The following is a 26,274-nucleotide window of genomic DNA, read 5'->3' on the forward strand; positions in this document are numbered from 1 at the left end:
ATACTTGTAGTGATGGACCATTTTACACGTTTTGCTCAGGCTTGTGGTACAGCCCGCCTTTGGTGATTTTGCCCTCAAGTTTGGCTTCCCTGATAAAAACCACCATGACATGGGAAGAGAATTTGAGAATCACCTGATGGATCAGTTGCAAGAGGTTTGCAGTGTGCGTGGGTCTCACACAACCCCATATCACCCAATGGGCAACGGGCAAGTTTAAAGGTTCAACAGGACGCTCTTGTCCATGCTCAGGACACTGAGTGATACTAAGAAGGCTGACGTGAAAAACTCGCTGTCCAAAGTGGTGCATGCATGCAGCTGCACCCGTTCTGAAGCAACTGGCTTCTCTCCATATTATCTGCTATTCGGACGTTCACCCCGGCTCCCCATCGATCTCATGTTCAACCTGCAGGCGAATGAGAAACAGCAGAATTATGCAGAGTATGTTGCAAACTGGCAAACATGGATACTTGAAGCCTATGATATCGCATCAAAGACTGCAAGAAAAGATTAAAATATTATGACAAGAAAATTCATGGCATTGAGCTTTTGCCTGGCAACAGAGTCTTACTCAGAAAGCTAAGTGAAAGAGGAGGACCAGGTAAACTGCACTCACACTGGGAAGATTGTGTGTACACGGTGAAAAGTTGGAAAAGCCCTGATGGTCCAGTGTACGAGATCAGACCAGAGAAAGGAGGACAGAATCGGGTGGTGAACAGAAACCTCCTGCTGCCCTGTGACAGTTTACCTGTAGAAAAGCCAGACACAAAAGACAGCCAAACACAAAAAAGAAAGCACAGTGTTAAGAACAGGAAAGTGCCAGAACAACAACACGACCTAGACTCAGGCAGTGATGATGATGATGAAAGATATGAACTATGCTGTAAATTCCTGCCCCATACTGAAGACAGTGCAAAGCTCACCACACTGAATCCTAAAGCTGAACCATTTGAACCGGCTTTGATGGATGAGTATTTACCTGAATACCAACCTCATGCTGGAGAGGGAGAGAATGCAGATGTCACAGGAACGGAGGAGGAGAATGTTCCACAGGAGAACAGTGATTCTGAAGAGGGGGATCGTGAGTGAACTGGAGGTACCACACTCATGCACTTACCCACAGAGACATCAGCCAAAGATGTTGACATATAATGAACTGGGAGAACTGACAGTGGTACGGAGAAATGTAGTTCAAAAGGATATCAACTTCCAACATTCCATCCTGGAGACCTGTGACCTTTAAAGTAAACACAAAAAAAAGGTGAATAAGTGGCCAAATATTACGGAGTCTGATTACAGGGTAAGACTCATCTAATTAAGATGTTACTGTTTACATATATGCTAACATTGCTGGTAGGAATAGTCAGATAAATTGTTCAGTGCAATAGTTAGAGATTGTAGCACAATAGTTACTGAACCCCCCCCCCCTTCTAGAAAATTAGCCATGGCAAGGAGGGAATAACTGATTTCATGCACAGAGTTAAAACAAACTGAAAACCTACCTTTTGTCTTGCAGCAATGAAAGGGTCAGCCTGAAAACAACTTCTAAAGTTGTGGTAAAATGTCGGAGAACATTTTTTTTTTAAGTGGGGGAGGGTGTAGTGGTATGGACTCAAGTAGTCATGTTTGTATTGTTTTCATTAATATTATTACTTATCATTTGTTAAATGTGGTTCTTGCGTTAAATATATATTAAAATATAATTTATAATTTTTACAGTATATAATACTGTATAATTATGCCAACTTGAACATCACTTAGACCTGTAGATGCTGGCGGGTGACGCTAGAGGGTGATCATGAGCCGCAGAACATAGAGCTTCATTTATATATGAAGAAGCCACTCTGGCAGACACTGATACACAATTTAAAGATTACTACTTTCTTTTATTTATGCCATTTATGCTGCAGCGCCCGGGGAGCAGTTGGGGGTTTGATGCCTTGCTCAGGCAAAAATGAACCTACACCCAGAGCAGTGGGCAGCCATTTATGCTGCAGCACCCAGGGAGCAGTTGGGGGTTTGGTGCCTTGCTCAAGGGCACCTAAATCGTGTTCTTGCCGGCCCGAGATTCAAACCCACAACCCAAGGGTTAGGAGTCAAACTCTCTAACCACTAGGCCATGACTTCCCCGTGACTTGTCTTAAAAGGACTTTGACTCAACCAAGAGTTCTAACTAAGATCTTGCCACTCCCCACCATATAGCTACTGTCTCATCAGCAACTGTTACAAATAATGTAATGGTCAACTTGACATCATTCACCATAGTATTGTTAACAAGCGGATTCTAATAAGCTGTTTTGTGGCATCACAAAACCCAGAAAACAACACTGTAGTCCAAATGATCCATTAGTTTTAGTTCTTGAAAAGGGATTTAAAAAAAATAGTAATAATAACTCCCTTTGGAGTGAACTATGAGTTTTGCAACTTTGTAGATCTTTTTTTATGCCCAAACATACACACTACACACTGACTAAAAAATAAAAAAAGTGGAAAAGCATAATAGGAACCCTTTAAAAATGCATGCGTTTTGTATTTATTTAGTTTTTTATGATTGCTGCCATTCTATATATGTTTATATTATTTTCATCATTGCACTGCCCATTTTGCTTGTTTCATACAATTGTTTTGCAATCACTTTGTCTCTCATAGTGTTACACTGACACTTTTTTTTGTTTTTTTTTTACTTTATTCAAGTCATGATTAAAATAATTATCAGAAAGAATATGTATTGTGATGTGTAAATAATTGCCATCGTTCACTCTCTAATAATTAAAGGGATATTTCACTAAAAAATGAAAATCTGTCATTGTTTACTCGTCCTCAAACTTGTAGGACTTAATTTCTTCTAAAGAACATAGAAGAAGACATTTTGAAGAATGTTGGTAACCAAACTACTACTATTTCTGGGTAGTAGTTCTGGTTGGAGCTCAGTTGTGGACAAACCTAAACCTCGGTCATCACTCAGAGTCTCATAGTTGGAGCCAACAAGTTGGCTATGATTCTGGGATGAGGTTAAAGCCAGAACATAGAGCTGATTATGTTTTTGTTTTGATACTGTATTGTATGCATGCCTGGAATTAGATATCTGCTTACAGCATAGTGGAACTCTGATAACACCAAAGTAAACTAAAATATTGCATTGTTTTTCCACAAAATCAAGTGTATATTGCTACACAAATATCCCAGATCTTATAAACAGACCTGCATTTTAAAAGAAGTATTTCCTGGCAAAAGTACTGTTAAAACATCTGACTCTGATCACTAACTCATTCACTTTGATATGTCTTTTCCATCCTCACAGCTAAATTGCATCACTCCACACCAACATATCGCTCTGGAACTTAAAATTAGATTCCATACTGCAGCTAAAATTGCAAATATTTTTCCTCTTACAAATAAAACTCATAAACTTGTAAGGGAAACAGGTCAATTTAGCTCAAAGGGAATCATTTAAGATTTTAAAGGGAATTTGAACAGAATCACTGTTTCACGGCTGATCACTGAGACGCCCTGCGATTCACCGAACGAGCCGTTTAACATCAAATCTGCGCTGGATATTAATATCCAAACTATAGTGAAAACACTATCTATTAGCACAGTAACAAGATCGGCAGTTTAAGACATTAACTTGTAAGCACAAAACACAAGATACTTCTCTTTTCAATATGAATAAGGCTTTATTAGATAAATCTAAGACATATAAACTAATCTAACACATAAACGCACGCACTCACACATTCACACAAGTTGCAGGAAGATCGAAAGTTAGGGAAAGATGAGTTTAAGAGAATGGAAATATGGAATCCCAAGTTTACAGCAATACGTTAAATTGCATAGACATGAACGGCCATCAATCACTTAATCAACCCTCGCATTGAGTTCCTCAATGAGGTTAAAATTATATTAGATACACCAGCACAAATGTCTGAAGGTACATTGCCTGTGTAAAGTTGTCGCTGATTGGCTGGAAGTTCAGTAGTCGCTGAAGTGACGTCTTGGGAAGCCCGTGGTGGGGCGTTGGCTGAAGGTGCAGAGTTGTGTGCGCTGGTTGAAGTTGAACGCGCAGACGAGGTCAGACGGCGTTACAAAACTTAACTCAGAACACGAAACTCTCAAACGGAAAAGAAAAGAAGTAAAGTTTGACGAGACTAGGTTGTGTTTCTTCTCATCGTGGCTAAGTAGCAGCAGGCATGCAGGCTAAAGCACGCTGGAACCGCGCTCAAAGAACAGTGATGACAAACATCATGGCTAAAGGCTAAAGCTAAGAAGCAAAGCTAAAAGCAAACTAAAAGCAGACATGACTAATAGCAGAAGCATAGCTAGAGACTAAAAGCAGACATGACTAATAGCAGAAGCATAGCTAGAGACTAAAAGCAAAGATTTTATGGTGTCCTGAGTATTTAAACTGGCCTGTTGGCCACACCTCAAATGTTGTCTTGACCAATCAGATATTGTCTTGGCTCGGGGGCATCATAAATCATATGTTTATCTTACCAAGCATGTGGTCTGAATTTTTCCGCTCTTGCAGGGTCTAATTTTGGACATGATTCCTATAACCAGAATATGATATATTTGACAAATAATTGATTGTCTGGACTAATTCAAGCAAGCAGATTCGATTACATAGATACTAGACATGACTATGTATCCTTAAGCTATCCCATAGTTATTAAAAGACATACACAATAAGTGATTATAACATGATAGTCAAATGTGTGGGTTACATATAAATGAATATGGAGTTAAGCGATGGACTGATATTCATTCAGAAGTCATTTTGGAGTTCATTTTGGTCCATATACATGTAGAAAAGACAGGTTCTTTGCCATTCTCTTGGCAAAGATGTCTGTGGAGACCAGAGGTTCAAAGCCCCTTTCTCCTTAGGAATTTCAGTCTGGTTCTGCTAAGTGGGGGGAAGTCAAAAGATCTTGTGTGGTACTCTCATGGGTTTACACATGATGTCCGGCATTGCTTATCAATTACGAACAACAAATTTGACAAATCTCTTCTCCGAATTGAAATTGTCAATAATTGTTCTAGTGGTGTTAATGTTGAAAGCTGTTCTGTGAAAGCTTTGGTTAGTTGGTTATCTTGCTTGGGACTTGTGGTACAGAATGTTTTATGACTTCCTGTTGCCTTTCTGAGGAATTCAGCTCGTGTTTCAGCCACAGCCCTGATCGACTCTTTAATTTGTCTGGTTCGAGTCATTTCTGCTTCAAACTCATAAATGTATATCATTGATTGTGTTCAGTGTGTGTGTGTGTGTGTGTGTGTGTATCACAGTACTCAAACTGTCCTCAGGGTGCCTCTGTTGTGTCATGAATACAATTTCAGTCAGCAAATGAAAGTAAAAGTGCATTGAAAATAATTGTAATCAGAATTGATTTGTTTGACAATGACAGTTACTCCACCCCATGATACTCGACCCCAAAATTAAAATTTTGTCATTAATCACTAAGCCCCATGTCGTTCCAAACCCTTGAAAGCTTTGTTCATCTTCGTTCATCATTATCAGGGCCCTAAAAATAAAACACCAGATGGCCCTTATAAAATGACTGGGAGCCTCGGATAGGAGACGTATGATAACATCAGGACCGTTGTCTGAGATGTCAGTCTGTACAGATAATTAACACTGTTGCAGTTTAGCACAAAAGAATCAAAAAGTGAAGTGAAAAGGTGAAAATTAAAGGGATACTCCACCCCAAAATGAAATTTTGTCATTAATCACTTACCACACAATTTAAGATATTTTGAATGAAAACCAGTAGGCTTGTGACTGTCCCATAGACTGCCAAGTAAATTACACCGTCAATGTCCAGAAAAGTATGAAAGACATCGTCAGAATAGTACGCTCTTCTGCGTCAGCTGTGCTGCAGGGATGTGCTGTATTCATTCAAATAAAAGCGTAAATACATGTAGAAAATGTATCTTTGTGGCTGATACTGAAGAGCATACGTTGCTTGCGTTCAGTAGATTTTCTCCAAAATAGCGCTACGGTGATGCGGAGAGGAATTGTTGAATCAAGTCCTTATTTTTGCTTTCTTTGCGTACTAAAACTATTCTCGTCACTTCATAACATTACGGTTGAACCACCCCAGACAGCAACATAGTGTTGGCCCAGATCTGGTGCACATCTGGCCCACGTGAAATCCATGCAGGCCAGATGTGGGCCGGATCTGGGCTGAAACTGCTTGCTCTCTGGGACTGATGGCAGATGGACTATTCTGACGATGCTTTTCATACTTTTCTGGACCTTAAAGAGCCACACATATGGGAAATCAAAAATTACCTGTATTACAGTGTATGATGTAGCTTTCCATCAGTGTAAACAATGTGCAAAGTAATTAAACCGAAAAGTACACGATTAATAAAGTTATTGGCTTCTAAAGTAAGGAGTCGACTCTGAATCGCTGAAACAAGATTATAGATTTCAAATCTTTTGCCCATCTCTTTGTACGTAACGAGAACACTTTGCATAATAATCTCCGCCTACCGTCTTGGGAGAAACAAAACTCTGACCTGCCCCACCCACCACACAGACGCTCTGGTTAGTAGTTGGTGTGATAGCATCATGTCGAGGAGACAGTGTGTTTTTAATTGTAAAGGCAAGTTTGTTTTATTTTCACTGCCAAAGAATGAAGATCAGAAGAACCAATGGCTAAAATTCATTTTTACCACAATACCAGAGCAGTACAACAAATCCCTTTTGTTGTGTTCACGACATTTCACTGATGACTGCTTTTCTAATCTCAGTGAGTTCAAGGCGGGATTTTCAAAGCATTTGGCCATAAAAGAGGGTTCATTACCAACTTTATTTGGACCAGCAAGCATCTCCAAATCACAACCTGTAAGTATGATTATGAAGTTATGTGTTTGTTTTCTCCCGAGCGTCTTATCAGTATGTCGCGCTAGCACTATATGTTAATGCTAACGCATTGTTTACCGTGAAGTTGTCAGTTGACCAATCAGAACACAGTATGCTACCGAAAGGTGGGGTTTAAGGAAACTGAATCTTTTGAACAGCTTCGCGCGAACCGTTTGGGGATCTCTGAGAATTGAGGTAATTTAAAAATGATATTTTGACAAAATGACAATGTTTTTTTTAACCTTGCATGGATTTAAACCCGTTGTACAGGACTTATAAACAGTGATAGGAAGCTTAGAATTTTCATCTTACTGGCTCTTTAACAGTGCAATTAACTTGGCAGTCAATGGGACAGTCACAAGCCTTCCGGTTTTCATCCAAAATATCTTAAATTGTGTGGTAAGTGATTAATGACAAAATTTCATTTTGGGGTGGAGTATCCCTTTAATTTTCACTTTCACTTTCTTTTCTCTTCACTTTTTGATTTTTTTGTGCTCAACTGCAACATTGTTAATTATCTGTACAGACTGACATCTCAGACAACGGTCCTGATGTTATCATACGTCTCCTATCCGAGGTTCCCAGTCATTTTATAAGGGCCATCTGGTGTTTTATTTTTAGGGCCCTGATAATGGAACAATTTCCACCCACACATGGCGATGTCATAAATACAGAAAGTATCGGTACCCATCATGGGGATATATTACTTGATGACATCATTTGGAAGCTGCAAGGAATCTAGTTAGCTGCTGTGCTGCTCTTATGTTGCTTCCTGTGGAGGACTTCATGAAAAATAGCCTACTTCCATATTGCAAAATAATATATCTTTAGTGTTAAGAGTTTGCTCCAAAACTTGCTTTGTTGCCATTATGTCTTCATGGATGTAGAATACTGACATCACCTGTCTCTTTTCATTCATGCTTGAGTATCACAAGCCAACAGGCACAAAAGGAGTGGAGGTGATGACAGATTCCCGTGTGTCGTGTCAGGCAGGATAAGAAAGATTTGGAAACCTGACAAATAACACATGTCCTGAGGAGAAAAGCTTTTTTTCTGTTGTCATGTGCATGCACTTTGGGATCGATAAAACCTGAGGCATCAAAAAGAGTTTACATGCTAATACCACTGAATAGCAACTAAGTGCTGAATTAATTAAGAGACAACATGTTTGTAAGATCTTCCACTTCACATGTCATGTCTGGGTGATATTGAATTTGAATGTCGGCTAATTCATATTCATGTTTTGTATTTTTTCACAAATTGGTGTTAGTCATAAACTGGCAAACACAAAGCTTGGCCTTGCCCCCTCTCTGTGATGTATGAACCATAAATCGTAAGACCACACAAACGATCAAGGGTTTTTTCAGAAGGAGATGTGTGGGTTTAAAAATATATAATCTGCTATAAATAACAGGACAGGGCCCCTCTGGATCCTCTAATGGGATTAAAATGTTTACTTTGCAGAATGTTGCCTCAGAGGCAAAATTATGGAGTACGTCATGTTTCATTTCAGTACAAGCATCCTTTCCTTTCCTCATCCTTTTCCTAAAGAGATTCATTTTTATGTCAGACTGGTTTCTGTTATCATTATTTAGAGAGCAGTAGTTATTAGACCACAAGAGTTAAGGTGAGTTTTTTTTATTATTATTATTGTTTTGTATGTGTAACTGTCTAAGACATGTGTATATGTTTCTGTTATAAATTCATGCTAGTTTGGGTTCATTCACTGTTTAAAAATATTTGAATAAAATGTATAAATGTGATATTCTAGAGAATGCGCTCCCTTGAAAATGTTTAAAGTTAGGGGTTTTTAAAGAAAGATTTACAACTGATGCGTAAAAGGTCACATATCCAGGTTGAGTTGAGTGTGGGACCATGGCATCCCTGGCATGGGTCGACTAACATGGATGCAGATAAACATCAATATACTGTCTGAGTAGAATACCTTTTCCTGCAGGGTCTAAGAGGGCGCACATGGTAGTTTATCTTTAAATTTGTTGCATTTTGTGTATAATGTTGTTTTATATCACTTTACATAATGTGATTTGTTAATAGTGATGTCATTGGAATTGGATTTGTTGCACATGTTCACTTGCATATCTACGGAGCCCCTCTGGTCCCACTTTGTCAAAAAAAAAATATATAACTAACTCGTGGCCTCAAGATAAGTTAACTCGTGGCCTCAAGATAAGTTAACTCGTGGCCTCAAGATAAGTTAACTCGTGGCCTCAAGATAAGTTAAGTCATGGCCTCAAGATAAGTTAACTCGTGGCCTCAAGATAAGTTAACTCGTGGCCTCAAGATAAGTTAAGTCGTGGCCTCAAGATAAGTTAACTCGTGGCCTCAAGATAAGTTAACTCGTGGCCTCAAGATAAGTTAAGTCGTGGCCTCAAGATAAGTTAAGTCATGGCCTCAAGATAAGTTAACTCGTGGCCTCAAGATAAGTTAACTCGTGGCCTCAAGATAAGTTAAGTCATGGCCTCAAGATAAGTTAACTCGTGGCCTCAAGATAAGTTAACTCGTGGCCTCAAGATACGTTAACCCTCTGGAGTCGATTAACGCGGATACGCGTTTTGAGTCATTTTCTCCTGATAACCCTGAAAATAACTTAAATTACACTTTCAGTTTTAATCGTACAGATAAGAGCAATACATCAATCGAATCTGTAAAGGGTCTACTTTTTTTTGGATACAGACATAATAACAACAAAACTTTGTGCACTTATAAAATAAAGATAACAAACAAGGTGTGCTGTCTGCAGCCTTTGTCTGCACTGATCTTCATTTAAAAACACGTCATTAAAATGAACTGTAACTCCGTGAATACTCAACAAAGAGACATGAGAGAGATATCTATAGAAAGCTTGACATGTCTACTTTTAAACTAAACAAGTGCCGCCGAAAACAGATATTCTGTGTTAAAGTAATCTATATGAAAACATCGCGATGTCTGTTTTTCATGTCTCCCTTCATTATATCTAATGTGACCACGCCCCCGCGCTAAACGCGCTATTCAGATTCAAACTGAAGCGCGCGGCTAGAATACGCCCATATTTTATCTGTTTTAACATTCAGTGTAATATAGTTTGCTGCAGTTCTGCTTCTATTTATTTACTAGTGCTGTTCATCACAATCAATTCAATTCTGTTAATACAGTAATTTAAATCTTGTAGGCTGCATATCCATAGTCCTTTATAATTCTTCTTCATATTTTATAGCATATATTTATACTTTTTTTTACATGTATTATAGCCTACTTGTTTATTTACCAACTTATATTATTATTTATATTCCTTTAAATGTCTTGATGTGCACATCAACTGTGACACAAGAATTGTCCTCGGGTTGTATGGTATTCTGCATCCTCCTTACCTGTAACGAGTGGTTATTTGAGATACTGTTGCTTTTCTATCATCTCTAACCACTCTGCCCATTCTCCTCTGACCTCTGACATCAACAAGGCATTTTCGTCCACACAACAGCCGCTCACTGGATATTTTCTCTTTTTGGACCAATCTCTGTAAACCCTAGGGATGCTGTGTGTGAAAATCCCAGTAGATCAGCAGTTTTTGAAATACACAGATTTCAACCATTCAACCATTCCACGTTCAAAGTCACTTAAATTCCCTTTCTTCCCTTTTCTGATGCTCGGTTTGAACTTCAGCAAGTCGTCTTCACCACATCTAGATGCCTAGATGCATTGAGTTGCTTCCATGTGGTTGGCTGATTAGCAATTTGTGTTACCAAGCAACTGAACCGGTGTACCTAATCAAGTGGCCAGTGAGTATACAGATCACCTATAAATCAACATTTCATTTCAAACTAGCTTGCCCCAGCTAACTTTGTATACATTTTGTCTGTTTGATATATTGATGTTGAATTTGAATACCGATGTAAAATAGAAAGTAGGCTAGTGACAGAAAATAAACACTAAAAATAAACATATTTAGTTTGACCTCCTGAACTTAATACTCAACTTTTTCTGAAGGTTAAGCATAATTTTTCACTGACCATTTGCTGGAAAAGATAAAGGTACTTTTCATTTTAGGTCATATGTCGTTCATATGTCACACATTGAAAGCATGCGTGATTTAGAAGTATAGATTTAGGCTACTTACTCAAAAACGAATCTGTAAAGTCAATAGGTCTGGGTCTTGCTTTTAATAGACACGTCCACATCATTCTCTGGTGAGTCACTGAGGAAGCGGTCAAGAATCATGACCAGGGAAACTATTGGACAAAGTCTCACTAATTCATCACTTCACAAAAGGAGCCGGGGTTCTTCAGTTCAGTGATAAAGAATAAGGGAAAGACTTGCCTTTGTTAGAGTTATCTCCGGACAGCTTGCCGGCCGGTAACTGGAGGATTGTGTGTTTAGGTGTAATTGTGTTAGAACCCTCGCACATATCCTCCCTTGTGCATCTTCTGTCTCGTCCTTTAATCTCTGCTGTTTGTCTTTGTGATAACTGATATCCCGTTTCGATCACGATAGACTGTTTATGCCCACCCGATGAGAAGAAGGCTCTAATATAACGGCCCTATTGGATACACATTATTTATAGCATCAGAATCAAATTAGACTGTTTGTGAAAGCCCAATATACCTACCATTTTGACTCCACAATAATTTCAGTCTGAAGTGATGTATTGATGCTTACAGACGGAGTCTTAATTACGACGTAAGCCATCAATTAGCAGCTTATTTATTTATGTGGCTGAATTGTTTGTTGCCAGACATTTAAAGTAACTATGTCTGAGGATTTATATTCATTATAAACACAGTAAAGCCAACAGCTATTTCATAGAAGGCTCTAAAAACCAGTCAAACCATGTCACACGTGATAACAATGATGAACGGTCAGGGAAAATGATTTCCTGGTATTTCCTAGATTTTCACTGTGGAGCGAGAATCCCATTTTAACAGAAAGATGGTGGCCACAGCGACGTAAAATACATTCAGGGGTTCACATTCATCAAAATGGGTTTTGGTTTATTAAGAACACTTAAAAGGGGTCATATCATGAAGAATCAAACTAATCTTTTGAGATGTTTTAAACGCAGTTTGAAGACTTCCTTCTGAAAAAGACAATTTAATGACACTAATCTGCAAAAGAAGAAAAAAAAGAAACTTTCTAGTGTCATATGAATTTGAACAATCGTATTACATGTCAATCTACTTTTAGATTGCACATGCAAAGCAGTGTTTACATAGAGAGTCTTAAAGGCACAGCAACCAAAAGATTTCATATACAAATGTATTTGTTTACATCATTCTAGGGTCTGTGGATTTTTTTTATTTTTTTTTTATTAAAAATCACATGAATTAAAAATACATTATAAATTAACATTATAAATGGACCTCGAGGGACAGAAATAAGGCATGATATGACCATCTCAAACAAGCTTGGGACTATATGAACGACAAATATGTCTGATAAGCAAGATCCTGTCATGGATTACCATACTAATTATTGTGATAATTTTTCAGAGATTTCTTCTTTCTCCGTTCCCCAGCCAGCATGGAGCAGAGGAGAAGATGCCCTCCATGGTGCCCTCCATCAAAGGGGGAATGAGGTGGGTGGTGTAGCACAGGAATTCTGGACGTTGGCGGTAGGATTGGGGTACAATGATGAGGCCCTGAAGGACCTATTTAACAGCTGCCTGGATGACTCTTTGCCTGGGTGGGAGATGAAGGGGCTGGAGATACTGGGGGTTCACCAGTTACCTACAAGATCGATCTCAGTGGGATACCCCAGCCACACCTGTCTCTCCCGGTGGGATGGCCAACTCTAGACCGGGGTCTACAGACAGTAGGACCACCAGCCCAGCACCACTGCACAATATGGCCGCCAGCCCAGCGCCACAGCACAAGGTGGTCGCCGGCCCAGAGCCACCGCCCAAGATGGCCGCTGCTCCAGAGTCATGGCACAAGATGGCCGCTTGTCCAGCGCCTCTACACAAGATGACCGCCACAGTTGACCCTCCAGAGTAGAGTCAGGTTCCCGATGATCTTCATGAGCAGAGTCAGGACACCAATGATCTTCATGAGCAGAGTGAGGTCACCAATGATCTTCATGAGCGGAGTCAGGTCACCAATGATCTTCATGAGCAGAGTCAAGTCACCAATGATCTTCATCAGCAGGGTCAAGTTACCATTGATCTTCCTGAATCCAGTCTAAACTCTGCGGAACTACCAGAGACTCTCCACGTCTCTGCTGAACTACCAAAGCCTCTCCACGTCTCTGCTGAACTACCAGAGCCTCTCCACGTCTCTGCTGAACTACCAGAGCCTCTCCACGTCTCTGCTGAACTACCAGAGCCTCTCCACGTCTCTGCTGAACTACCAGAGCCTCTCCACGTCTCAGCCGAACTACCAGAGCCTCTCCACGTCTCAGCCGAACTTTCTGAGCACTCGACTGATCCTGTCGTGGCCACGGAGGCCACCCTTAACTTGTTCATGTTCTCCGTTTCAGACTTGCCTATCTAGACTTGCTCTCCTGTATCATCGATCCCACTGTGGTGGTCCTCGGTGCTGCCCTGGTGGGCTCCTGTCTCGACCGCACGGCTGTGGTGGTCTTCTGCGCCGCCCTGGTGGGCTTCTGTCTCGACTGCACGGTTGTGGTGGTCTTCTGCGCCGCCCTGGTGGGCTTCTGTCTCGACTGCACGGATGTGGTGGTCTTCTGCCCGCCCTGGTGGGCTTCTGTCTCGACTGCACGGTTGTGGTGGTCTTCTGCGCCGCCCTGGTGGGCTTCTGTCTCGACTACACGGATGTGGTGGTCTTCTGCGCCGCCCTGTTGGGCTTCTGTCTCGACCGCATGGTTGTGGTGGTCTTCTGCGCCGCCCTGGTGGGCTTCTGTTTCGACCGCACAGATGTGGTGGTCTGCACCGCCCCGGTGGGTTTCTGACTCAACCGCATGGCTCCAATTCCACCTTGCTCCACCTTGGATTCCTGCTCTGTCGGTTCGGCCCTGGGCCACTGAACTTTCTGTTCTCCCCTGGACTTGTGTTTTGTTGTTGTTTTGTTTTTGTTTTTTGGCACTTCCTGTCTCTGTTACCCTCTATTACCTGGCCCTCCGTCCCTCACCCTGGTCCTCCGCCAGTCCACCTCCCTCCTGGGCTCCTTGTTTTTGTTTTTTGCACTTGTCTCTGTTTCCCCATTTTACCTGGCCCTCCGTCCCTCCCCCTGGTCCTCCTCCGCTCCACCTCCCTCCTGGTCTCTGTGTTCCTTGGTCTCTTCTTGGGTTCGGGTGGAGCATCTGGTAGCTGCTCCGTGGAGGAGGGGGTAATGTCACGCTGTCTGGCCTCTGTTTCCCTGGGTGTCCACTAGTGATCTCACTTCCCCATAGGCACCTCACCGCAGGCACTACAATTCCCACAAAGCCTTGTCCCTTCATCACAGTAATTGCACTCCTGTTAATTGCACTCAGGTGTCTTCACTTGATAGTCATTACCCTGCCTATATAATCTGGTCTGTTTCCATTTGTTTTCATGGAGTCCTTACTTTCCGTCACCTGGTTTCCTCGCGTTCCTAGTTTTCTAGTTCCTGATCCTGTTTGTTTATTTGTTTGTTTCTGTTTTGGACTGATGTTTGGTTACGACCCCGGCTTGTTTTGACTCTGATTTTGGATTGCCCAATAAATCTCACACTGCATTTGGATCTCTCGTCTCCTGTGTTCCCGAACGTGACAGCAATATTACCATTGTGATCAAACAATGTGGTTTAGCAATTCGAAATAATTCTTCATTCGAATTTTTATAAGTGCCAATGGTTGATATCATGAAAACGACAGCATGGTAAGAAACTTTCATATACACAATCTTTTTTTTTTTTTTTAAAGTGTAAGGAATTAAATAAAATATTTTGATTTGAAATAAAATATTTGGAACAAATATATATTTAGGAGTTATTGTGGCTTAATGAGATATATTCAAATGTAATAAGGACAGAATATTTACATATCATTTAAATAAATAATCGGCTGCAGATAATACTTTCTTTAAAACTCATAATATAAAAAGCATTTTAAGAACATTTTAAAACAAACATAAATTATGATAAAAAGCAACCTTTTTTATTATTATTAAAGAAGAAGCATATTTTGGATATGGAAATGACATAAATGAAACCATATCAGTTAATTGCGGTGATCTGAAGGCACTTCCTTGGAAATAATAATTTACTCCAGCATCTCTGGTGTTTTTCTTTTATATCTTTAGGACCTGTGACACAGAGAATTTAACAGAAATGTGTTAATATTTAATCATATTAAATCTTCCTTTTATATTTTAAAGCAATACTTTAAGGAATTGGTTAAAGTTAGAAAAAAGTATGAGGAAGACAGCATACGAAATTAAGTTCAAGCAACTCAGCCTTTCATACACAGAAACAATGAACTTCAGACTTGAATGAATTTCTCTCCACTTTAATGGAAATCACTTATTCACATCATAAAAGACAATTTAACCATTTCTAATTGATTCAAAGGAAAACCAGTCTGAGCAAGAGTTATCATAACCTAATAAAGCCACCATAATTCACCAGCCCCATCATTTGACATTCAGATTGGTAATGGATTCTTTCACCTTTCACTAACAGGTTCTTTCAATGTCTCATTCCAGCTTCACAGTTTGGTGGTGAACTATTTTGAACATGTTTCTAGGAATTAAATTAATAATGTTTGATTCTTTAACTCTGACTGAGCTCTGATCGGTTTGAAAGATAGCTATTTAGTCATTTTATTACACAATCTAATTTACAATTATTCAGTTGTATAATCTACCAGAAAATATTGCATTAAGCAATAGCAACTTGGCAAAATGGAAAAATAACACAAGACAAAAGACTGCTAGATACATTATTTACATTATTATTTTGATCAATTATACAGACATTATTTTACATCAATTATACAGGCATAATTTACATTTTTATTGCCAGAACATGGACTCTTGGAAGACTCTGTTACATCACTTTGTGTATAATTACTTCAAAAGTGATTGGTTCCTAGTTGCATGCATGTTACAATGCAAATTTAGAAATGGAATTGAAATGTTACTATCTGGAAATTCTTTTCCGCCTGTGTGAACCGTGCATTAACTGCATGCCTCAGAATGTACCAGATGGCAATGATTAAACTGACATTATATCTTACTCAATATTTCTTCTAAGATTAAAGAAACATGCAAAACTTTCCCAAAAGTAACCAAGAGCAGGCTTGGCTATCGTGTTACAAATCTTGCAGTTGTCTTGTTTCAGATCATTATAATAAATACACACATACACATAACAAATATGCACATAATAACAATATAAATACTCATATTTACATGTTCATATATATGCAGGAATATTATTATACAGTATACTATATAATTTTTTTATATATATTATTTATATATATACTTTTATGAAAAATAAATGTATTAATGTTTAGAACAAAAGGTATTCCACATAAAAATAATACAATTTCGTAAAAATTGCAAAATAGTTAAAAACAGCTTTGTACTTACATGCGGTTTCTATGACTGTGTGCAAAGCGGACTCATAACTAGTCTGGTTAGCAATCGTGCACATCTTTTATAATCTGTCAGGGACAAGAAAAAGAAAACAAAGGAATTTTCACTTTCAGAACAGACACTGACACTCTCGCTTGAGTTGTGACATGAAGCAAACATCACCACTTTAAATGCACTGATGAAATTCAGTTTTAAGTGGAGCTCTCATGCCATCACGGGATGATGTATATAGTATGAACATGGCTAAGGGTTAGATGGATCCCTGTAAATAGCTTCATCTCGGCCCCAGTAATGTACTTGATGGCCTAAAATGACTGTGTGGGTTCAAGCACCACATGTTTCCACCCTTAATGGTGTTTGTGAAGTCTGAACATCCCATTGCTGTCCTGTTCCAAGCACTGTTGCTGTCATTTTCTCTCAAGGTACTGCCACGTTTCTCTCCCTCCCATTTAAAAGTCACAATGTCAAAGCAGAACTCAAACACTACAGAGTACCTTGAAAGTATAGCATGAAACAGCTTTGGATTCGCTGTTACCATACATGAAACCTTATCATGTTTCAAGTTTACTGCAGTTTAGGGAGTATTTAAGTTATACAAATGCTCTGGAAGACAGAAACTCTGATTTAGGTATGAAATATTATGCTTTTGCCATTCCCAGCGTTCCTTATGGCTGCCAAATACTCAAGTACAACTGTCAGTTTAGCATGAACTTATTTACAAAGCTCGGTATATAAAAATAATATCTCATATGCACTTTCTTTAACTCTACTTGCAATAATTCATAGATCCTGCTTTAGAAAATAAACATCCACAATATCTAAGGCTGAATTTCACAACTCTTCTTTCTCTACGGAGAACCACAGAAGAGGGTCGTGGAGCAAGCACACAAAACATCGCTGACCACTAACACACAAGTGTTTTTACTCAAGAAAAATAAAACAAAACACTTAAACGGCCAATGTCTAGAGGAAATAGGCATCTGTTGTGACACAAAATATAAATCTGATCATCACTTTGAGAAACTATTGTCTTTTATTTTGTGAAATATAAAATGTAGTTCAGTTGAAGAAAAGGAGACTTGATTCGTTTCGACGTTTATGCTCTCTATACAGAGTAACATTCTAGCTAGGCCATTAGATAAGCGTTATTTAATGGAAAACTCTAAACATCTCCTGAACACTATTAAGTCCATGAGGACTAAGGGTGGAGGAGCATTTTTGTGGTGTAACGCCCTGTCAAAACTGTTTTGTTGTTTTTTTTAATTCAGAAAAATAAAAACATAGGCATCATTTCTAAAGTCTCTACAAAATAAACAAGCACACACATAAGCAGCATCATACAAAATAAAGATCATAATAACATAATTCTAATTTGAATCAACAGGTAAACATTTTACACTGGACTCTGTCGCCCCTAAATGAAGATTCGGTCATCATTTATTCACATAAGATATAAAAATACTAAAAAATATTTTAAGAACATTGGGGTACAAACAACAATGGACCCCATTTACCTTCATTGTATGGACAAAGAAACATGGACACATTTTTCAAAATATCTTCTTTTGTGTTCCACAGAAGAATTTGACATGACATGAGAGTAAATGAGTAAATGATGAACATTTTCATTTTTTGGTGAAATATTTCTTAGTTAAAGATATATGTATACGTACATGTTGGTCTGGAACAATCCTTTGTATTGTGATAAATTCTATGGAAATGTGTCCTACATTCAGATGGAAACTTGACTGGTCCTGCTTGAAAAAAAAAGTTTCAATTGTGATAAGGTTATAGGTTTTACTGTAGATTATTTACTGTGGTGTATTAAATAATTTAGCTTTTAATTTCAAAATGTCTGTTAAAGCATTATGCCTAATCTCACAACTGGGTACAAAGAAGATGGTAAAGTTTGGATTTTATTTTATTTATTTTTGGCAGTCAAAATCAGGTCAATAAAGAGATATTACTTCTGTTTTCATTCCTGACATCGTAAATGGAAGGTCATATTGAATGCCCTGTATTGTGGGATACAATAGTCAACGAAGTAAACATGGCAAATGTAGCAAGTCATAAGAAAAAGAAAGTCCATGCACTGTATACATATACTAGACCTCAACTGGAGAGCTGCGTGAAATATTTAATAAAGGTGAAACATATTGAAGTAGGTTTTTGTTTACCTGTAAAATGTTCTATAAATTTGTCTTTCATGTTTATGTCTCTTGGGACAATCTCTGAAACAGACAAACAAAAAAAACAAAAAAAAACTGTGTTAATGTTTTTGCCTTATGTACCACACCAGCCTAATTAATAAAACAAGTAAATATACCCCTTCATCGATACCAAACCAGAAATGTGTTCTTTTTAATTCCTATAATACTAGATATTATTTCACAATTTTGAATTAAACCAAAATAAAATGTATACTGTGGGAACACAAAGCAGACTAACCATAGCTTCCTCTCAAACTGAAGCAGTTTGAAACATAGAAGCTGGTATTGCATTTAGGTTGGTAGGATCGGAGACGTTTCATGGATGAAAACAGGAAAGAGAACTGTATTATTATAGAGAAATATGTCTCTGTCTGCATATATTATCAGATATTCCACTAATTTGTGACATCCAAATTAAAATGTTTTTCTTTTCATAAAAAATACGGAACTGTGTTTCATTAATATAATGTACTGTGTGTGTATATATATATATATATATATATATATATATATATATATATATATATATATATAGATGTATGTATGTATGTATGTATGTACATACATACAGGTGCTGGTCATATAATTAGAATATCATCAAAAAGTTGATTTATTTCACAAATTCCATTCAAAAAGTTAAACTTATATATTATATTAATTTATTACACACAGACTGATATATTTAAAATGTTTATTTCTTTTAATTTTGATGTTTATAACTGACAACTAAGGAAAATCCCAAATTCAGTATCTCAGAAAATTAGAATATTGTGAAAAGATTCAATATTGAAGACACCAGGTGCCACACTCTAATCAGCTAATTAACTCAAAACACCTGCAAAGGCCTTTAAATGGTCTCTCAGTTTAGTTCTGTAAGGCTACACAATCATGGGGAAGACTGCTGACTTGACAGTTGTCCAAAAGACAACCACTGACACCTTGCACAAGGACGGCAAGACACAAAAGGTAATTGCAAAAGAGGCTGGCTGTTCACAAAGCTCTGTGTCCAAGCACATTAATAGAGAGGCGAAGGGAAGGAAAAGATGTGGTAGAAAATAGTGTACAAGCAATAATGATAACCGCACCCTGGAGAGGATTTTGAAACAAAACCCATTAAAAAATGTGGGGGAGATTCACAAAGAGTGGACTGCAGCTGGAGTCAGTGCTTCAAGAACCTCTACGCACAGACGTATGCAAGGCATGGGTTTCCGCTGAAAAAGTGAAAGTGAAAGTGAAAGTGACGTGACATTCAGCCAAGTATGGTGACCCATACTCAGAATTCGTGCTCTGCATTTAACCCATCCGAAGTGCACACACACAGCAGTGAACACACACTGGGAACACACACCCGGAGCAGTGGGAAGCCATTTATGCTGTGGCCCCGGGGAGCAGTTGGGGGTTCGGTGCCTTGCTCAAGGGCACCTAAGTCATGGTATTGCTGGCCCAGGACTCAAACCCACAACCCTAGGGTTAGGAGTCATACTCTTTAACCACTAAGCCACGACTTCCCAGGCATTCCTTGTGTCAAGCCACTCTTGAACAACAGACAACGTCAGAAGCGTCTCACTTCAAAAAGGACTGGACAGCTGCTGAGTGGTCCAAAGTTATGTTCTCTGATGAAAGTAAATTTAGCATTTCCTTTGGATATCAGGGTCCCGGAGTCTGGAGGAAGAGAGGAGAGGCACACAATCCACATTGCTTGAGGTCCAGTGTAAAGTTTCCACAGTCAGTGATGGTTTGTGGTGCCATGTCATCTGCTGGTGTTGGTCCACTGTGTTTTCTGAGGTCCAAGGTCAACACAGCCGTATACCAGGAAGTTTTAGAGCACTTCATGCTTCCTGCTGCTGACCAACTTTATTAAGGAGATGCAGATTTCATTTTCCAACAGGACTTGGCACCTGCACACAGTGCCAAAGCTACCAGTACCTGGTTTAAGGACCATGGCATCCCTGTTCTTAATTAGCCAGCAAACTCGCCTGACCTAGAAAATCTATGGGGTATTGGGTAGAGGAAGATGCGATATGCCAGACCCAAGAATGCAGAAGAGCTGAAGGCCACTATCAGAGCAACCTGGTCTCTCATAACACCTGAGCAGTGCCACAGACTGATCAACTCCATGCCACACCGCATTGCTGCAGTAATTCAGGCAAAAGTAGCCCCAACTAAGTATTGAGTGCTGTACATGCTCATACTTTTCATGTTCATACTTTTTATTTGGCCAAGATTTCTAAAAATCCTTTCTTTGTATTGGTCTTAAGTACTATTCTAATTTTCTGAGATACTGAATGTGGGATTTTCCTTAGTTGTCAGTTATAATCAACAAAATTAAAAGAAATAAACATTTTAAATATATCAGTCTGTGTGTAATGAATGAATATAATATACAAGTTTCACTTTTTGAATGGAATTAGTGAAATAAATCAACTTTTTGATGATATTCTAATTGTATGACCAGCACCTGTATATATATATATATATATATATAACAAAACAAAACTTAAACTACTCAAGTATCCCTTTGGGTAAGTGTTTAAGAAGTAAAAAAAAAAAAAACACAAAGTCTCTGCCAAGTGGCAACTATAAAATATGTTTGATATTCATCACAACTTCAACAGAAAATTATTGGCGGCATAAAACACTGAGATTTCTCTTTTGAGTTAATGGTGAGTATTAAAAAAAAGAAACAAAGAGACAACTTTATATAACTATTTAGTCTGGGAATGATGATGTCATCAGTTTGCGTCCGGCTTAGTCACTGAATACACTGTCTAACACATGGCCTGAAGTCACTGTACAAGTCTGCTTACTTAGCTATCTATATAGAGACATACCACTAACAACTTCTTGTAAATACTGTTAACAGTCTGTCAGATCTTAAACTCATAAATGCCTGCAGTGTACAAACACGCAACAACTTCTTGGGAAACTTCCCCTCGATGATGATATAACTGATAACAGTCATATCTGCCATATGTTTGACTGTGGTGACTACATGATTGACGTAAGAAAGACAGACAGCCATTTACAGCATAGATGTAAAATGGAATCCCAGAGTGATAATCCAGCACTCAGTAAATCTGCTAGAGGCTTGGGGTCCTTGCTAATTATGTACAATCTGTGGCCCGCCCGACCCTGGGACACCGTCCCCACATGTAGACCATATCAGTTCCAGCCTATTGGAGTAAGGAGATTATTGCATGCAAAGTTGTAATGCCTATCAATGTCAGGTCCACAAATCCTTGCAGCAGCTAATTTTAACCTTCCTCAGAATGTAGGATAACCAGCAATGCTTTATGAATGATTTGCTCATTCATTCAGAAATGCTACATTTCTGATGCCCACACTGATCCTTCAGCTGTGGGCAAATCTTTTCCATTTTTAATAAGAGAATCGTAGAGGTGATGCACAATCAACACCCGTCAATTTAATTCCGGGTCTATACGCATGTCGTCACACCTGAGTCTTACATAAGATGACTAAATGCCTATTCTAATGGGCTGTTCCATTCAGAAGGGTACAGTACAGTGTGTTGATAGTTTTGATTATATAAAGGTCCACGATCAACTCAGTTTTCAAAACATGCATGTTTTCACTGGATTATCTCTTTCATTGCAAGACTTTAAAGGCAGTAAACTCAGTCCAGGGTCATCCAGATCAGGAATAGCAGATGTTTATGGGTGTATTTATTTCTTTTTTGGCACATGATTTCCGTGTAACAACACACGTCAATCCGTGTTTTTTTGTTTTGTTATGGCTAAGACATTTAAATAGCAAATTTTAATCAGCCCAACCAGAAAACTGTCAATGGCAGTAATGGGGGTTTCACAGCAGCAGTGAAGAAACCACGCAATAGCACAACAACCTTTTGTCAGTATTTGAGTATAATGAACTATCCCCAGTAGTAACAGAAATGCTAAACTACCTCTGAACACATCAAAACATTGGTCAGATTCTAGACAAGGAACATTCAGTAGTTGCTGTTAATCTAGTTCAGCACAAATGTTAACATTAGGAAAATTACATTATTTAAATGCACAAGTAATGTTCATTGGGTTCAGCGAAAGATATTTCAATGAAATGTGTTTATATATATTCATATTCACATAATTCTGCTCTATTTGCTGTATTAACGTGACTCAGATTGACTCGAGACTCAATAACCATGTTAACCAGTACAGATGTAGATGTCTTGTCTATTAATAGTGTCTCAGAAAGCAAGAAAGTAATGGACAATGGACTTTTGTTTAAAACAATCCATTCTTTTTAGAATATGAGAGGTAGAATATGACTGCACAACATGTTTTAAGTTACAACATATACTAGGGGGCTGAGGAAAATAGCATTATAACAGCAATTATAAATAAGTAAGACTATTTAAAATTAAAAAGTACTAAAAGTCATATTTCAAGTGGTATATGTGTGAGACACATGTACAAGTCTGTCCCTACACTGTAGATATAATGGGCAATTGGGAATAATTTCTACCCAGTGCTGTTTGTGTGTGTGTGTGTGGTCAGGTTTATTGACTTATTAATAAACCTGTTAAACAAGTTGTTACTCACAAAGTGCAGATCACCAGCACATACCATTACATGACAACCAGCGTCACGATTTCTCAAGCTTTTAAACTTGTCTATGAACAGTCCTTAGATCTCCACAGATGATTTCAGCATTATGTGATATGCCTAAGTATTAATTTCACTACCCCCTGCAGATCAAAAGAGTCTCCTTTAATCCAATTTCATGTCTTTTATTTTTTTTTTTACTTAACTTCAAAATTATACAAAGTGTATGTAAGGAAAAATATGAACAACTATTCATGCAATAAGTGATTAAAACATTAAAAGTGCCGTTGATATGCAGGAATAAAATCCCACTAACATAAAGGAGTTATTGTCCAGGATTTCTTTTGCATCACCTGATCTCAAATCAGCTTACCTATTGGTCTGCTGTTGTCCGACTTGGACAATTCTGCAGTCTTTTCACGAGAGGAAAACTTCACATTTTGAGATACAGAGAAGAGGCCACTGGTGACGCGCCTGGACGCGGGCTTGTCCCCGATCACTTGCGGGATTAGATTAAGCAGAGTTTTCCTTTCCGACTCCTTTACCTCCATGCTGTCCATGCACTGGCTGGAGGTGATGAGCAGAAGACTCATACTCAACAATAAGTGCCATCTCTTCTCAGCCCGCATGGCTTTCCAGCCTGATAAACGAACAAAACAAGCAAACACAGTCATTACATCCTCGTACTAAAAGTGGACCGTGCGTAAAATATGCAGATGTCAGAGCAGTGGCGCAGTGGTCCTGTGTTTATGCAGAACACATTACATCCAGATTCGAGTCCGACCTAAAAGTCTCGACCTGTCTAAACTCCATACTTACTACAAATAAAGGTAATACTACATAAATAAATAATAAAATTGTGCCTAAATGTACATGAAATGACCTAAATCCAGCTATCCTGCACTGTCTACATGTTTAAACTTTTCGAAATCATAAAAATAATCATTTCACTTTACTGTAATGATTAAGTAGCTATGTACTCACATAAGCAAATAGAGATTTACTAGATTATATATTGGTAGGTGCTTCTACCTCTAATGATGTGCACGCAAAGTTGTCAGAGAAAAATATATCTTCCAACAGTTCCTGTTGTCTCGTGTCTTTCTTGAAAACATGCGTCTTGTTTTTATACGTCAAGTGCGAAGCTTCTTAAATGTAATACAATCGATTTCGGGTGGGTGGCAAATGTAGACATCTTTCCCATAGGTTTTTTCCCCCCTCAACTCGTGGTCAGTTCCTTTGACATTTGCCCCTCATTTCGTTTCAAATTCATCACAGAAGTTCAGATAAAAAGTGTCTCAAAACTCCTCTCTGCGGTTTATTAAAAGACTCGTAGCTTGTAGAGGGCTGGACGCGTAAATGTTCTTGGAGATATCCATCGCGCCATGTCCCCCCAATCAAATGATGGGGAACCTCAAGTATCCAAATATACTTGCTTAAACGTAGCTGAGCTGAGAAATTAATGCCTGGATGTTTTTGTTCATGGACGGTCGGCTCTTGTGACTGCACTAAGCGCCCTATCCTGGTAAGCCCCGCTTGTTTCCACCTCCCAACTCAAGTTTGCACTTGGCTTTGTGATGGTGTTACAAGCTTAACGCACAAATTCCAGCTTTTTTATGTCATAACAAGCAAACACAGATCAATGGTCTGATTGGAATGGTATTGAGCATTTTAATATTTTATGAATTATCACATTATTTCAACCTGTTTTCATGCCTTGGGTAAAGCACTTGAACCTTGATTATTTCTTTAAGCTTCTTAATTTTTCTCTGTAGCAGGGTTCCCCCCCCCCAGGGGTCTGTGAAGCACTTGCAGGGGTCATGTCCTGGAAATCTGGCCTTCAAGTTTGATATTGAGTATAATTGTGATGGTAATGACTTTTTCCACTTTGGGGGTGGAAAACAGTATAACAAAAAAAAAAAAAAGTAGCAAAGTATAACATTAATTAAAATTTGTTATGAATTTAAATTCTGAAAAGCTATAGGAATAAAATTCTTTAAAACATTGATGGCAATATTTATATAATAATAATATTAATATTAAGTACAGTAGTTATTTATTCTTAAACACAAATAAAAAAGTCGCCTACACATGAATACAAAACTTCACTTAAAAATAAATGAATAAATAATTGTGAGTAATAAAAATTAATTAGAAAATATTATGAATTTAAATTCTGAAATTGCAAAAAGAAAAAAAAGTAGCCACCTCTTAGGAGAAATAAAAAAGTCTGGGGGATGGACAATCGTTAAATTATATTCTATTATATTATATATATAAATTCGAGTGTATAAAAGTTGTAAACCCCTTCTCTGTTGAATCCATGTAAAAGTACAATGTGAAAAGACAAAACAGTTTCACACAGCTTTTGTTGCTCTCACTGAACCTGCTTTTCATATGGGAATTTGAAGGAAAAAGCCTTTTTCCCTCTTGACATCAAGATGCACTCTGGGTTCATACTGACATTAGAAACAGAAAAAATAATCTTAAGATACATAAATGTCACATTTGCATGAGGACATTTCAAAGTATAGGCTACTTTACTTTTTAAGAAACTTTTAAACTTTATATGGTCATGAGTCATGACATTGGAATGCTGCATTTTCGACATTGCAAAGCTTAATCTCAGTATAGATATAGGCTAGGTTAAGTGTTCGCTGTCCTGATATGGACTTTAACCCATTACCTATGACTTATGATTATTGAAATTCTGTGATCTAATTACCACCATTGGATGGATTAAAGCCTCAATTGAACAGTTACAAGACAAGCAAAAATGTTGTAGATGGCGACATCAAGCGGTCTGTTCTCAAACTACAAGTATTGCCTTAACCCCACACATCTACGGTACTAAATGTGCATAAAACGCATCTTTACAGTTGTTAGGCTAATAACTGTTAAACAGAAGAAGCATTTAAAAGCTGTATGTTACATTTCGGTTTTATCTTGTTACGGTTAATGTTTCAAACTTTTGTCTTACGTAACTGTCACGCGAGTGTCGTTCAAACAGTTAATAACTTCATCTTGACCCAAATGCTTCTATACGCTATTGTATAGCCTTAAATTATAATATAGGCTTTATCACACAAAGAGTACCTTTTTTTTCTGCATGAACACATTTAA

At 38.3% G+C, this 26,274-nt stretch overlaps 1 protein-coding gene across 2 annotated transcripts; it reads right to left on the reverse strand.

The window, feature by feature from the left end:
• Positions 1–14,554: 14,554 nt before the first annotated feature.
• On the reverse strand, positions 14,555–24,694 carry LOC132115218 (ALK and LTK ligand 1-like). Of its 2 annotated transcripts, none has more exons than XM_059523606.1 (6): positions 24,184–24,694; positions 23,525–23,791; positions 18,554–18,607; positions 18,050–18,133; positions 16,371–16,444; positions 14,555–15,080 (listed from the first exon to the last, which is right to left on the reverse strand). In XM_059523606.1, exons 2-5 carry the CDS (start codon positions 23,778–23,780, stop codon positions 16,380–16,382), a joined length of 459 nt encoding a protein of 152 aa, XP_059379589.1. In that variant the 5' UTR covers positions 23,781–23,791; positions 24,184–24,694; the 3' UTR covers positions 14,555–15,080; positions 16,371–16,379. The 2 variants fall into 2 exon arrangements, with proteins under 2 accessions (XP_059379589.1, XP_059379588.1); XM_059523605.1 differs by having other exon boundaries at positions 24,156–24,694.
• Between the last annotated feature and the right edge of the window lie 1,580 nt (positions 24,695–26,274).

This window comes from Carassius carassius, chromosome 34 (assembly GCF_963082965.1).
Source record: "Carassius carassius chromosome 34, fCarCar2.1, whole genome shotgun sequence".
Taxonomy (NCBI): Eukaryota; Metazoa; Chordata; class Actinopteri; order Cypriniformes; family Cyprinidae; genus Carassius; species Carassius carassius.